Genomic DNA, 14,320 nt, shown 5'->3' with positions numbered 1-14,320 from the left:
GGCAGAGGGCACTGCAGTGGGAGGTGATGCAGGGAGGCTGGCCACCATGAAAGCCAGGGCTGCGTGCACACGAGTGCCAGTGTGTGCACGTGCGTGTGCGGGTGGGCCTTGGCAAGGCACAGGGCAGTGTGAGGTGGCCTCCCTGAGGGGGCACCCGGGGCAGCTCTGCCCGTGCTGAACCGTCACGTCAGGGCCGCAGCCGTCCATCGTGGGAGGGGGTGCGGGCAGGCAGATGGGCACCCTCCACGGCCACAGGACTTTATTGGGGTCGGACACACACCATCCTCCTCACCCACGGGCTCTCAGGTCCACGGCTCCCTGCCACACGGGGACCCGACACACGCGTGGGGCACACATTCCCCCCAGAAGTGGATCAGGAGCCGCCGTACCAGCCCCACACTCGCTGTGCAGGGTCAGCCAGCCCCACGGCGCCTCCAGCTTCGGCCAAACGTCCACGGCCTCTCCCTCCAGGACCGAGGCCAGCTCCGGTCCTGACACGGTCCCTGACACAGATGCGGTTCCCACTTCCTACTTCAGGGCCGGGACGCAGCGCGGCCTTCTGGCCCAGAAAGAAGGGGGCGGGCAGGGCTTCCGGGGGCAGCGAGGCGGAAGGGTCGGCCCTGAAGCCCAGCTCCAGGGCCAAGGGAGACCCTCATGCCTCCGTCCAGAGGGCCTGGGCTTCGGAGGAGGGGCTCAGGGCAGGGCCTCCAGCGTCCACTCGGGGGCGGCTCCGAGGGTCTTCCCGGCTGGGGTGGGACGGAGGGCCCCGCCCCCTGGGCCCCTGCCCGAGCCAGCATCTCATCTCTCCGGCAACAGCATGAAGAAGGCAGCCTTCAGGAAGCGGCCAAAGCTGCAGAGCGCGGCCACCAGCCAGTGAGAGCGGAGGCCCGGGTCGGTGCTGACCACGCACTTGAGCACGTCCGTCTGGGAGGGGAGAGCGGACAGTGAGAGCGCGGAGGGCAGTCCCGCCCCACCCGAGGTGGCCCAGCTGGACGAAGGCCCGAGGCCGGACGCGAAGAGGCAGGGGGAAGCGCGCCGGGCGCCCGGCGTCAGGCCAGCTCCCAGCTCGGCCACTGCCGACCTCCCCGAGGCCGCTGCGGGTGCCGTGGGGGACAACCCCTTAGAACAGGAGCCCAGGGGCAGCCACTCCTCACTTCCCTATTTCTCCCTGGTCCTGCTGAGGAGCACAGCCCCGGAGCCTGACCTCTAGCTGCGTGTCAGTCAGCGTCCTGGCTGCCCCGGTCCCCAGCCCCGCCAGGCCCCAGGACGAGCGGGGGACAGAGCTCCCTGTGTCCTGCCTGCCGTGAGTCACCCTGGCAGTGAGACCCTCCCTGCCCGAACCGCCCCCGCCTCCACCCTGGCTCCAACCCAAGCCAAGGGCTAACCGCTGTCCCCGGGGCTGGTGGGCTGTACACACCTCTGCCAACACCCACTCTACAAAGAAGGCACCAGTCCCAGCAGCCCCGGGCCGGGCCAGCACTGGGCAGGTGACAGGGGATCCAGAGACAGAGGTGGGGACGAGGCTCTGACCCACCCTGGGCGGGCAGCAGGCTTAGCTCTGGGGGGTGGGCACACCCCGGGAGCGCCGGGGACGGGTCAGCCATGGGGCAGGGCTGCAGCCCCAGCTGCGACCCCCTCCAGCCCGTCACCCCCCACCACGGGCGCCCAGGTGCTCGACCACCCGCCTGCCCGGCCCTTTGCTCGCCCTCACCCATCCGCCACGCCTTCGCAGCCAGGTCGCCAGCGTCTTGCGCACAACCTCCCCAAGGCAGTCGACGAGGGCGTGCACCAGGGCGGGCTGGGCCTGCCGCACACAGTCCACGGCCAGCCCCGCGGCCACCGAGTACAGGGACACGACTTTGCCCCACGTGATGCCTGCAGGGAGAGAGACGGATGCTGGTCACCAAAGGCCACCAAGACCCCGCTTAAGGCCAGGCCACACGGTCACGTGAAAGGGCTGAGCCCCTCGGACACCCCGAAGGTGACCGCGGTCAGCACCCAGGGCTAGCCTTGACCACCAGCTCCCAGTCAGACAGGGAGCTCGGTCACCCGGTTGCCGTGCAAGTGCCGGCCACCACCTGCTCAGGTCAGCTCTGCCAGCCCCATGGGCCGTTCTCAGATGTCCTAAGCTTCTGTTACACACCTGCGCCACAGCCTGGCGAGGACCCAGCCCACCTCTGCTGGAGAAAGTGATGGAGCAGAAAAGCAGTTCGGCAAAGAGGGAGCAGGGAGCATCAAGGGGGTTCAGTGACCTGGCGCTGGAGGCACTGAACGGCAAGCAGCTCCAAGCTGCACCTGCCCCAGCCTGTCTGTCCCCTGAACAGAGAGCATGGCGCTCTCCATGGAAAGAAGCTGAGGCCCAGGAGGAAGGACCTTCCCCAGGCACCAAGCTGCTGAGGGCAGAACTAAGACAGAGCCTCCCTGGGAGAAGGAGAGACACGTGAGAACCTGAGGATGAACACCTGTCAGTCATGAAAAGCTCCTTAACACACAGAGATTCTGTACATGGACGAAAAAAATAGAAAGGAAGACCCCTGAGGCAGGAAGACCCCTGGAGACGGGAATGGCCACCCACTCCAGTGTGCCTGTCTGGGAAATCCCAACAGAGCAGGCTGGTGGTCTACTGTCCATGGGGCCCCAAAGAGTCAGACACGACGGAGCAGCTAACACTTTCACTTTCAACACTTTCTAAAGAAATAGGAGCACAAATAATGAAAAGCTGATCCACAAAATAAAAAAGACTAATAATACACTAGATGTAGTCAATAAAGCAGAAGTAGACATTTTTCTGAAACTCTCTTGCTTTTTCGATGATCCAGTACATGTTGGCAATTTGATCTCTGGTTCCTGTGCCTTTTCTAAATCCAGCTTGAACATCTGAAAGTTCACGGTTCACATACTGTTGAAGCCTGGCTTGGAGAATTTTGAGCATTACTTTGCTAGCGTGTGAGATGAGTGCAATTGTTCAGTAGTTTGACCATTCTTTGGCACTGCCTTTCTTTGGGACTGGAATGAAAACTGACCTTTTCCAGTCCTGTGGCCACTGAGAAATCTGTATGCAGGTCAAGAAGCAACACTTAGAACTGGACATGGAACAACAGACTGGCTCCAAATTGGGAACAGAGTACCTCAAGCCTGTATATTGTCACCCTGCTTATTTAACTTACATGTAGAGTACATCATGAGAAATGCTGGGCTGGATGAACAAGCTGGAATCAAGACTGCTGGGAGAAATATCAGTAACCTCAGATATGCACATGACACCACCCTTATGGCAGAAAGTGAAGAACTAAAGAGCCTCCTGATGAAAGTGAAAGAGCAGAGTGAAAAAGTTGGCTTAAAACTCAGCATTCAGAAAACTAAGATCATGGCATCTGGTCCCATTACTTCATGGCAAATAGATGGGGAAACAGTGGCTGACTTTATTTTCTTGGGCTCTGAAATCACTGAAGACAGTGACTGCAGCCATGAAATTAAAGACACTTGTTCCTTGGAAGAAAAGCTATGACCAACCTAGACAGCATATTAAAAAGCAGAGACATTACTTTGCCAACAAATGTCCATCTAGTCAAGCTATAGTTTTTCCCGTAGTCATGTGTGGATGTGAGAGTCGGACTATAAAGAAAGCTGAGCACCAAAGAATTGATGCTTTTGAACTGTGGTGCTGGAGAAGACTCAAGAGTCCCTTGGACTGCAAGGAGATCAAACCAGTCCATCCTAAAGGAAACAAGTCCTGAATACTCACTGGAAGGACTGATGCTGAAGCTGAAGCTCCCATACTTTGGCCACCTGATGCACAGAAGTAACTCATTGGTAAAGACCCCTATGCTGGGAAAGATTGAAAGCAGGAGGAGAAGGGGATGACAGAGGGTGAGATGGCTGGATGGCATCACTGGCTTAATGGACATGAGTTTGAGTAAGCTCCAGGAGTTGGTGATGGACAGGGAGGCCTGGTGTGCTGCAGTCCATGGGGTCACAAAGAGTCGGACACGACTGAGCTACTGAACTGAACTGAGCTGAATACACTAGGCATGTGAAAAATGCTTACCCTCACTGATAGTCAAACAAGCATAAATTAAAACGAGATGTAAAGGATAGTCTATCAGGTTGAAAATTGAAAGCGGCAGTGTGCAGATCCAGGTGACGCTGCAGCCTGGTGCCCGTGACGAGAGAGACAGCTGAGGGTGGGTGCCTGTTGGCGCCTGTGAGAGGACACCCCCGGGGGCCCGGCCCTGGTCTGGCGGGAACAGCACAGGTGGGGACAGCAGGCCCCGGACCCGTGTTCCTGGGGACGGTGGGTCACAGGAGCGCAAGTCAATACAAATGAACACTTGTTCACAGTCACCGAAAGGTGGAAATGACAAGACAGGAAGGGACGGTGAGTGGAAGAGCCGGAGGCGGTGCATCTGCAGAACAGAAGGTCATCTGGCCTCCAGAGGCGGGAGCTCTGACGGGCCAGGACCACACCTGCTGAAACATCACGTCCATGAAGGACGCAGACTGAGTGTGAGCCGATTCCTGACACGGGCGGGGCCGGCAGGGACAGCTTAGCGGGCCTGGGCGGTGGCGGCTGTGCAGCACTGTGGGTGGACAAACGCCGCTGAATCGCACACTCTAACCCCCCAGGGCTCAGCGACCGAGACGCCGAGCTCCCAGTGCGGGGCCCAGGTTTGATCCCTGGCTGGGGAGCTCGATCACACACACCCTGTGGTGAGGTCAGAAAAGAAATAAAATGGTTAATCAGATATCACGTGAGCTTCACCTCAATTAAATAAAAATGTAAAAACCCCATAAACCAAGCAGTGCCACGCCCCAGGCCCGCCTGTTGCTGTCACTCCCACCCCCTTCAAATTAATCCACGCCTGAAGCCCCCAGAGTCGGCCCCTGGCCCCCGGGGCCTCCCTCCTGCCCCCGGCCTTGGGCCCACCCCCCAGCCTCAGCACCACCCGTGGGGCTCCCCCACCCTCAGGGCTCTGCTCAAGGGCCCCCCTCCAAGGGGCACCCAGGCCGCGAGGGCGTCGGGTCCTGAGGACGGCGCCATCACACCGTGCTCCCTGTTCACCAGCTGCTCGCGGGCCCCCCGGTCTTGGCACGCCAGGTGGACACGCGGGCTCCACGCAGCCGCCACATTTTACCTGGAGAGAAAAGCTGTGGTCTGGGAGGTGCCGGCAGGCTGGTCTCCCGTGTGGGTCTTGGGTATGTCCTATTTCCCTGAGCTCTTACTGTTATTTTTTATGGAGATACAGTCTCACTACCGGGCTTCCCTGGTGGCTCAGGTGGTAAAGAACCTGCCTGCCATGTGGAAGACCCGGGTTTGATCCCTGGGTTGGGAAGATCCCCTGGAGGAGGGCATGGCAACCCACTCCAGTATTATTGCCTGAAGAACCCCATGGACAGAGGAGCCTGGTGGGCTGCAGTCCATCGGGTCGCAAAGAGTCAGACACAATCAAGCAGCTAGGCACACAGCAGTCTCACTACCATCAGTTCACCCTTTTGAAGTGTGAAATCTGAAAATTTTAAAAAGAAGACCCAGATGGGACTTCTCTGGTGGTCCAATGGTCAAGACTGCACTTCCAGTGCAGAAATAAATGAAAAAAGAAAAGTGAGACCCAGTGTTCTTAGTATGTTGAAAATGTTTCACCACCACCACCACCACTGAATTCCAGGCATTTTTACACCAAATCCCTGTCCCCGTGAGCGTGGTGTTCCTGTCATCCCAGCTCCTGGCAGTCTCTCCTCTACTCATCTCTGTGGATGGCCTGTTTCGGACATTTCACATGAATCAGATCACACAGCAGGTCCCATTTGTGTCTGACTCCATTCATGGAGCAAAACGTTTTCCAGGTTCCTCGTGTTGTCCCGCGTGTCAGCACCGCGTTCCTTTTTACGCCGAGCAAGGGTCCATCGCGTGGACCGACCGCCCATCAGGAGAGGAACCTAGGCTGAGGGTCCCTCAGGCTGCTTGGCTGTGAGGCTCTGACAGCCCATGGACAAGCCCTCGTGTGGACACGTGGCTCCCCTTCTCAGGGGCAAACCCCAGGGCGCGGAACTGCAGGGTCAGGTGGGGACGCCATCCGTCACCCCACTGAAGAAGCGGACAGGTGGTCCACCGTGGCGGCTCGCGCGCGAGGCTCCCGCGTGCTGGGTTCCAACGTCCTGCCTCCACCCCTAGGGGCGCCAGGTGGAGTCTCCTGGCTTGACGTGCACTTCCCTGGTGACTGACAAAAGTCAGTGACTTCTCACGGACATCTTGGAAGAGACAACTATTCACGTCCTTTGCTCATGTTTAAATGAGGCTGCCTTTTTAGCATAGATTTCTGAGAATTCTTTATCTCATGTATTTTTTGATCTTTCCATGGTAAAATACTTTCTTCTTGTAATGAGAAGTAAAAAAATGAAAATACTTGCCAACTTTATGTTTTCCCACCGAAGGGAACCGAGAAGCCCCTTCAGTCGAGACGCAGCGGGAGCGTCACCCCCGCCGCTGTATGTGGGGGGCTCCGCCGCGTGGAGGGTGTGGCCACGTGGGGAGGGTGCCCCCAAGCCCCGCCCTGCAGTCCTCGAGCCACCCACCTCACTGGCCACAGAGGAGAGGGGGCTGGCCCAGGAAGGCGAAGGGGACGCGGGCCCAGCCTGGGGGTCAGCGGGCCCACTGCCGGAGAGAGGTCGCAGGGGTTCTGGGGTCCAGACAGGTTGAGAAACCACCTGTGGCGCACACAGCAACGAGGGGCCGGTGGGCGGGCTGCCACGAGGCACGGGCTGAGCCGGCTGGGGGTGGAGCTGGGCAGGGCCAGGCGCAGGGCGCAGGGCACAGGGCGAGCTCGGGTAGCAGGGAGCTTGGGCCTCCAGGCCTTTTCAGACTGAGCTCCACAAGCCACCACGGCCGAGCTCCGTCCTGTGCTCCGTCCCCAGGGCACACCTTCCTCCGGCCCTCCCCAGCGCTCCCGGAACCCACAACCCTTCTGGGCTCTTCTCCGGTCGCCGGTCCCGAGCAGGCTGGGCAGGCAGGGCTGGATGCTCCGGCCGGCCCCCCACCCTCCTGCCACCGTCCTGGGCCCCAGACCCTGCCCACACGCCGCATTCCCAGAGATGACCCTTCCTTTTAAAGCCAGCCCTCGGCTCATAAAACAACTGCCTGCCCGACAGCTCGGAGACAGACAGAGGCGGCCACCCACACGCTGGCGTCAGGCCGGGACGGGGCCCGGTGGGGGAGCCCAGAGCGGCGGTCAGCCCTGGGTGCCCACTGCGCCCCTTCCTGCCTGGGCCCTCCCGCTGCCTTCTCCACCGAAGCCAGCCCGGATGCCCCCGAATCCCACCCGGGTGAGGGCTGTCAGGCCCTCCAGGGCACCCCGGTCTCTCCCCACCCCTAGGGGTTCTGCCCATGGTGACCACTGCGGGGAGACCAACGCTGACCCTGTGTAGGCTAGCCCCGCAGCTGGTGGTCCCGTGTCCCGCACCTTCAACGCTGGCCTGCCCTCCAGGGGTCAAGAGGCCTCCTCAGAGGGGGACACGGGAGGGCAACACCCAGAGGATGCGGTCGGCAGACTGGGCCTCCGATGGGCCTGCAGTCTCTTCATCTGGCCCCCTATCTTCAGTGGGTGAATGGAGGGCCCCCTCGGGGCGGGGACGCTGGTCCTGGCGCCTCTGCCCCAAAGGCCTTTGGTGCTAAGCACGCCACGCTGAGCAAAGGCGGGATGTGCGCTGGGTCACACCACCGGTCAGCCAAGGGCTCGAGGCCTCCCGGCTGCCTAGGGCCCTCCTCTGCAGCAGGTTGTCCCCGCAAAGCCCCAGGGGGAAGGGGGCCTTCCCCACTCTCAATGTTGCCTGGCCACTCACACCCGTCCTCCAGCCGGGATGCAGCCCAGAGCACTCTGCTGTGGGCCCACATGGACCCCTCCCCAAGGCCGGGACCGCCATCCGCGCCTCAGGGTCCCCGGCCAATGTGGCGCCAGGCTCCGGGGGGCACGCGGGGTCAGCCACGGAGAAGGTGCTGCCCCGGGCAGGGTTCTGCTCCTAGACGCCCGGCAATGCCTGGTGCCTGCCCCGTACCAGGACCTGGGACCAGGTGGGTGCCCTGAGCAGGGCACGGGTCACAGGTGGACCACAGGGAGCCTGCGGGCTTCCTAGGAGGGGACGTAGGGATGGGAGGGGCCAAGAGACGAGTCCGAGGGTCTCCCATGAGCCTGGAGGCAGGTGTGCAGGCAGGAGCAGCAGGAGCTGCCCTCAGGTGAGGGCATGGGAAGGAGGTGACAGGGACAGACATCGCCCGCCACCGGGGCCCAGAGGGAGACTCTGGGAAACCCACGGGGGCTGTGGGCCAGCTAGGGGACCCAGGTGAGGCACGCCTCTCCAGGGAGCCTTTCAGCCGGGCACCCCCTATCCAGAGCGCCCCTCCTGTGGCGGGGGCCGGCTGGCAATGCGCCTCTGCCCAGCAGACTCCGGTGCAGCGACCTCGCAATTTTTCAGGTGCCAGGAGCCTGGCAGCGCCCACTCTGGCTGCTAGGGACTGGGCACCACCCTGCGAGAAGCCCAGGCCCCACTCCAGCCTGACACAGGCTGCCAGCCAGGGCTTCCGGCCAGGGTAGCCCCAGAACCCCACAAGGGGCCTGTGCCAGCAGCCCCGCGGCCCACCGCCCTCAGACCCAGGGAGGTTCCCGGGCAAGCCCACCTGGTGCTGCAGGCCTGGACCCGACGACCCCCAGGCCTCAGGCCCCAGGCCCCGCGGCACTGTGGGTCCGTGGCCTGGACACGAAGCCTCACCTGCAGAGAAGATCTGGGTCGCCACAGCCAGGAAGGCGTCGGTCACCACGGTTTCCGACTGCAGGGAGAGGTTCAGCTGGCGGGCCACGTTGCGGTAGACACTGGGCCGGATCAGCTCCAGCTCGTCCGCTGCAGGGGCAAAGGGGCGGGTCAGAGGGGTCCCACGGGCCGGGGGGCCAGCCCACGGCCACAGCGGGGGGCCCTGATCCCAGCCCGATCCCTGACCTGTTCCACGTCCACCCACTTGACTCCACCCCCAGGGTCCCCAGGGACAAGGGCAGGGAGGTGCAGTGGGCACCCCAGACCTGCCTGTGGGCTGCCCCTCTGACAAGCCAGCTACACACACACACACCCCCCCCCCAGGGCACACACACACACACACCCCAGGGCACACATACACACATACACACACCCCAGGGCGCACGCGCGCGCGCGCGCACACACACACACACACACACACACACACATACCCCAGGGCAGAGCCGGCTGGGCCGGTGGGGCGGGAATCCCGGGCGTGCCCGCTCGGTGACTCAGAGCACACAGCGGGCTGCCCGGGCGGGCGGCCAGCCCAGACGTGGGCAGGGCGGGCGCCAGCGACCCCACACAGGTGGGCAGCCCACGGCTGCCTGGGGGGGCAGCCTTGCCAGGCCCAGTGTCACTCAGGAAACCAGAGACCAAACCACTGCCCGCAGGCCGGCAGGCCTGGGTTCCCGGTACCCAGCAGGGATGCCCGTTGGTGGAGGAACGCCCCCTCAGGGCCCCGTCTGCGGCGGGTCCGCAGGGACACATCGGAACCCCTCACGGCCCGCGCACCAGGTGTCCCCCAGCCCAGCCGCTTCTCCAGCCAAAGCAAACAGGGAAATGCTTCCCGCTGGAGGTCCCGGTGATAAGGGCGCCGCGTCAGCCCTGGGGCCAGCTGCACTCCGTCCAATTCAGGAAGATCTGAAGCCAAAGTGGGACTGAGACAGGCTGGTGGAGCCATGGGGGTGGTGGCATGGAAACTCCCAGGGCGGGCCTGGCCAGCCGTTCCCACGCACAGGCCCGGGGGGCCACCGGGGGCTGGCCCCAAGAGACCAGCCGCGGGGCGCGCCCCCGTCTCTCCCCGTTCACTGCTGCTCCTGGAGCTGGGTGTCTGTGCCGGGGAGGGGCTGGGGGGTGCTGGGGGCAGGGGACGGCTCCAGGCCCTGACAAGGGGCGGAGGGGCTCACGTGGAGCAGCTCACAAGGGCCACGCATTGGGGGTCCAAGCTACCTCCCTCCGGGGCCCCCTTGGCTGCCTGGCAGACGCTGAGCCCGGGGACTGGCCGTGAAAGCAGCTGGGGGAGGGCCTGGAGGCCTGGCCTCGCAGAGGGCCAGCGTGGGGCACTTGGCTGGACTCTGCTCCCCCAGTCCAGGCCGGAAGCATCCCAGGCTCTCTGGATTTGAGGTCACAGTTCGGAAGGGACAGTGATTAGCGGAGCCCGCAGCGGGGCTTTCCAGACAAGTTCAAACAACAGGGACCCTGGCCCTGAGGCTCTGCTCGAGGCAAGGACGTGGAGCTGAGGGCCAGCCGGGCCGCAGGGCAGGCCAGGACAAAGGAAGGACTTCCTCCCGGCCACTCCAGGGGCCTCTCAGCAGGCCGAGATACCATATTCTCCAGGGCCCTCTAGAATGTTCAGCTTGTCCCTACAGCCCTACCGGAAGAAACGGTTCGGGCCCTGGCCTCAGGGGAGCACAGGCACTCCGGACCTTTGGCCGAAACCTCAAACACCACGTGCTCCCCTCCCCCAAGACCCAGGCGGGACACCACCCTCCTGCAGCCCTCAGCAAAGCCCCTATGCCACGCCAACGCTCCTGGACAGACCAGGTCTACACAGCCCTGTCCCCAGGGCCCACAGAACACAAGGGCCAGTGGACACGAGTGTCAGCCTGAGAAGAGGCGAGCATCCCCTTCCACGGGGCTCCCTCCAACCCGGGGTCCTGAGCCAGTCTCTCAACACACTCTGTCTGGAGAGCCACCCAGTCAGGGTCAGGGTTCCATCTGTGCCCCCATTCCCCCCTGGGTGCACACTCCTCGAAGGGAACATGGTGCCGGGCGGTGTAGAACTGGGCAACCTTAGTCCCCACCGAGAGAAGGGTTGAGTCAGCTGAGAGGGTCCCTCCCTCTCTGTGGTTCTTGGAGAAGATGGAGACAGTTAAGCCCGATAACCCCAGAATCAAGTACCCCCCCCATGTCTACACAGTAGGCTGTGCAGTCGGGGTTTGCGGCTGCCCAGCCTCACACGGTCTCTGCTCTCCTGGGCACTAATTTCCACAGAGCCCGAGGAAGCCTCCAAACCCAGAGAAAAGAGCAGCCCACGCAGGACTGCAGCCAGTTAACTGTGAGGATCTATTTTCCAAAACAAACATCAGGACACGTGGTCTGACAAAGGATTTTTGTGCCCAGCTGAGTACAAGGGTCACTCTGGAAATTTAGCCACGAAAACATCATTCCTCCAGGAGTTTTCTATTCTTTATGGCCAGAATGTGTGCAATCTGGGCTCAGCAGGCAGACTGGGGAGGTCTGGCGGGTGCACAGGCGAGCTGAAGGGGGAGCCAGGAGAGGGGGGCGCTGGAGGGAACCCCCGCCTGCCTTGCGCGATATATTCCTCCGGGCACCGGGACCAGCCCCCTCCCTGCCCCAGAGGGGAGACAGGGGCCCGGCCACCCGGTGGGCGGCAGTGCAAGGACAGCTGTACCCCGAGGTGCTGCGTGTCCCTCCGACCAGCTGGGAGGGGCAGCCTGGGGACCCCGCCGGCAGGGGACCGCACTCACCCAGGCGCAGCAGCACCGCGCACACCTCCGCCAGGCGGCCGCCGGGGACTGGCGCGGCGCGCTCAGGCGCGCTCCAGGAGAGGCCAGCGCGCAGCAGCCGCGCGTGCACGAACTCTCGGCCGAGCGCCTTGGCCTGGGCCACCAGCTCCTTGTCGGTGGGCGAGCGGTCAAAGGCGTCCATGATCTCGGCGGCGAAGACCGAGGAGCGCCGCAGCACCTCCATGGCGGGGACGCGGGCGGGGGGCTCCGCACCTGCGGGCAGACGGCTCTCAGACGGGCCCGCCCTGTCGCCCCGGCCGGGATGCGAAGAGGAAGGCCGGCCGCGCGGAGGGCGGGCAGCGGGGCGCGGGGAGGGGGCGCGGCGCGCGCCGGGGCTCGTGGCCGAGCGCCGGGCCGGGGCGCACCGGGAGGCCGGGCGGGGCTGGGCTCCGGGGCAGGGCTCCGGCCGGCTGCGGGTGAGCGCTCCGGTTGGTGCTCCAGATCTTTAAAAGCGCGGAGTCACATTCTTTCAGATGCCAAGCTCAACCACAAGGATCCTCGCGGCCGCCGAGGATCGGAGGGACCGCGGCGAAATGGCGATTTGCTCCGGGGCCGCCGCACCCGCGCTCGAAGACTAGTGCGCGGGCGACGGAGGCGTGGGCACGGCCCGACCTGCGCCCAGCCGGCGGCCGCCGGGACCCCGGCCCGGCCCCGCGTCCTGGGCCGCCCGCCTCCGCGCCTCGCGATCCTCGGTGCCTGTCCCCGGCCTCGCCGTCCCCACGGTGCCGCCCGCCCGCTCACCTCTCCCGCCGCATGTCTCGGGCGCGAGGGCCGGGAACGAGTGCTGGCTTCAGGACCTGCGGGCCGCCGCCCCCGCCGCTCGGGATCCTTCCATTCAAACCGGCGAGGCCGCGCGCCCCGCCCCGGTGCCTGCCCAGTCTACGCCGAGCCGGCTGGAGCGCCGAGTGCGCGGGGCCTCGGGCCCTCCCGGGGCTCTGGCTGCGTCGTCGGGGGCGAGGGGAGCGCGGGCAGCACTGCGCGACTCTCCGCCGGCGAGAGGCGAGGCTTGGGGCTTGGCCTTCTAAGGGAAAGGCAACCCCGGGGCGGAGCCGCGGCCGGAGCTTCCCCGCCGCCTCCCCGCTTAAGGAGGGCCGGGCTAGTTCCCGGGGCGCGCTCTGGGAGGGCCTGGGGCGGAAGCTGTCCCCGCCTGGCCCCGTGAGCAGGACCTACCGCGGGCCCCAGCCGCTTGGGTTCACACCCGGCTTCATTAGAGTATTGATTCCTAGAGGTTCTTTATATATTCTGGGGGCTGTGTCCCTGATCTTACACATGGCTGGACGTTGCATCGACAGATGGATGTTTGTGTGTGCTTTGCATTGAAGCTATTGCCATTATCTTCAGCTATCTTCGCTGTTGTGTATGTTGAACAGTTTTCTCCATATGACGTCCAACTGATCACTTTTCTCACCTTCAGTGATTTTTCATTAGGACATTCGACCCTGTTTTAGAAGCTTAATTGTTTTAGCATTCACATTTATATCTGTGATGGATGGCAGGTTAATTCTTGTGAATATTGTGGTAGCAGTCAGAGCTCGTGTTGTCCACATGGATGTCCAGTGGACCGTCATCTTTTATTGCAAGGACCAACCTCTTCCCACTGAACTGGAGAACAGTCCCGTTATAAACCAAGTGACTGTATATGTGAGAATCTGTTCTGGGTGCTTTTCTGTCCCACTATTCCATTTCTCTCTTTTTTTGGCATGTGGGTTCTTAGTTCCCAGGTCAGGAATCGAACCCACTCTGTGGAAGAGTGGCTTTAACCAGTAGACAGCCAGGGACATCCCTGTTTGTCTATCCTTAAGTCAGCATCCCATAGTTCAAACAAAAGAATGCACCCACTTGCCTGAATTCACACGTATACAACACTGCACCCAGTATGTGTGAACACATGTTCTTTCCATGTGCGCATAGGATGTTAAATGAAATAGATCATGTGCTGGGCCATGAAGTCTCAACAAATTTCAAAGGACTGAAATTATACAAGTGTGTCCTCTCTGAAATAAATTAAAACTCAAAAACAGGAAAACTACCATAAAGCCTCCAAGGACTTGGAATTGAATATCACACTTCTAAATCATCAATGAGCCAAATAGTAAATCACAGGAGAAGCTGTAGAATAATTTGAAATGAACAGTAATGAAAATATGACACATTAAATGCTATGGAAGGCAGATAAAGCAGTCCTTTGAGGAAAACTTCTAGCTTTAGAGAAAAGTTTGAAAATTAATGCTCTAAGCTGCAACTCAAGAAGCTAGAAAAAGAACAACAAATTAAACCCAAAAGTGAGAGGAAATAAAAATAAAAGCAGAAATTGGTGGGAAAAAAGCAAAACTCAGGGAAAATCAACCAAGCCAAAAGTTGGTACTTTGAAGAGAATGGAATGGATAAACCCCTGGAAATAATGGATTAAAAAAAAGGAAACACAAATTCCAATGTCAGGAATGAAAAAGCGGACATAACCACAGATACAACAAACATTCAAACGGTGAGAGACTTCGCTGGCGGTCCGCTGGTTAAAACTCTGTGCTCCCAACGCTAGGAGCCTCAGGTGGGTCGCTGGTGAAGAAACTAGATCCCACATGCTGCAACTAGGACCTGGCACAGCCAAATCATTGTTTGAAGGTAATAAGAGCATAGTATGAGCAACTTTATGAAAATAATTTGAAATGTTAATGAAACAATTTATCAAAACTGACACTAGAAGCAATAGAAAATTCTGCATAATCCTA

At 61.3% G+C, this 14,320-nt stretch overlaps 1 protein-coding gene across 1 annotated transcript; it reads right to left on the bottom strand.

Annotated features, from left to right (window-relative positions):
- Nucleotides 1-242: 242 nt before the first annotated feature.
- On the bottom strand, nt 243-12,592 carry BOK (BCL2 family apoptosis regulator BOK). Its single transcript, XM_081490637.1, has 5 exons — nt 12,333-12,592; nt 11,553-11,804; nt 8,761-8,889; nt 1,712-1,875; nt 243-924 (listed from the first exon to the last, which is right to left on the bottom strand). Exons 2-5 carry the CDS (start codon nt 11,773-11,775, stop codon nt 799-801), a joined length of 642 nt encoding a protein of 213 aa, XP_081346763.1. The 5' UTR covers nt 11,776-11,804; nt 12,333-12,592; the 3' UTR covers nt 243-798.
- Between the last annotated feature and the right edge of the window lie 1,728 nt (nt 12,593-14,320).

This window comes from Giraffa tippelskirchi, chromosome 5 (genome assembly GCF_054371585.1).
Source record: "Giraffa tippelskirchi isolate mGirTip1 chromosome 5, T2T-mGirTip1v1.2.pri, whole genome shotgun sequence".
Classification (NCBI taxonomy): Eukaryota; Metazoa; Chordata; class Mammalia; order Artiodactyla; family Giraffidae; genus Giraffa; species Giraffa tippelskirchi.
Note: the sequence above shows the minus strand (reverse complement) of the source record. Positions and strands in the feature narration are given on the sequence as shown.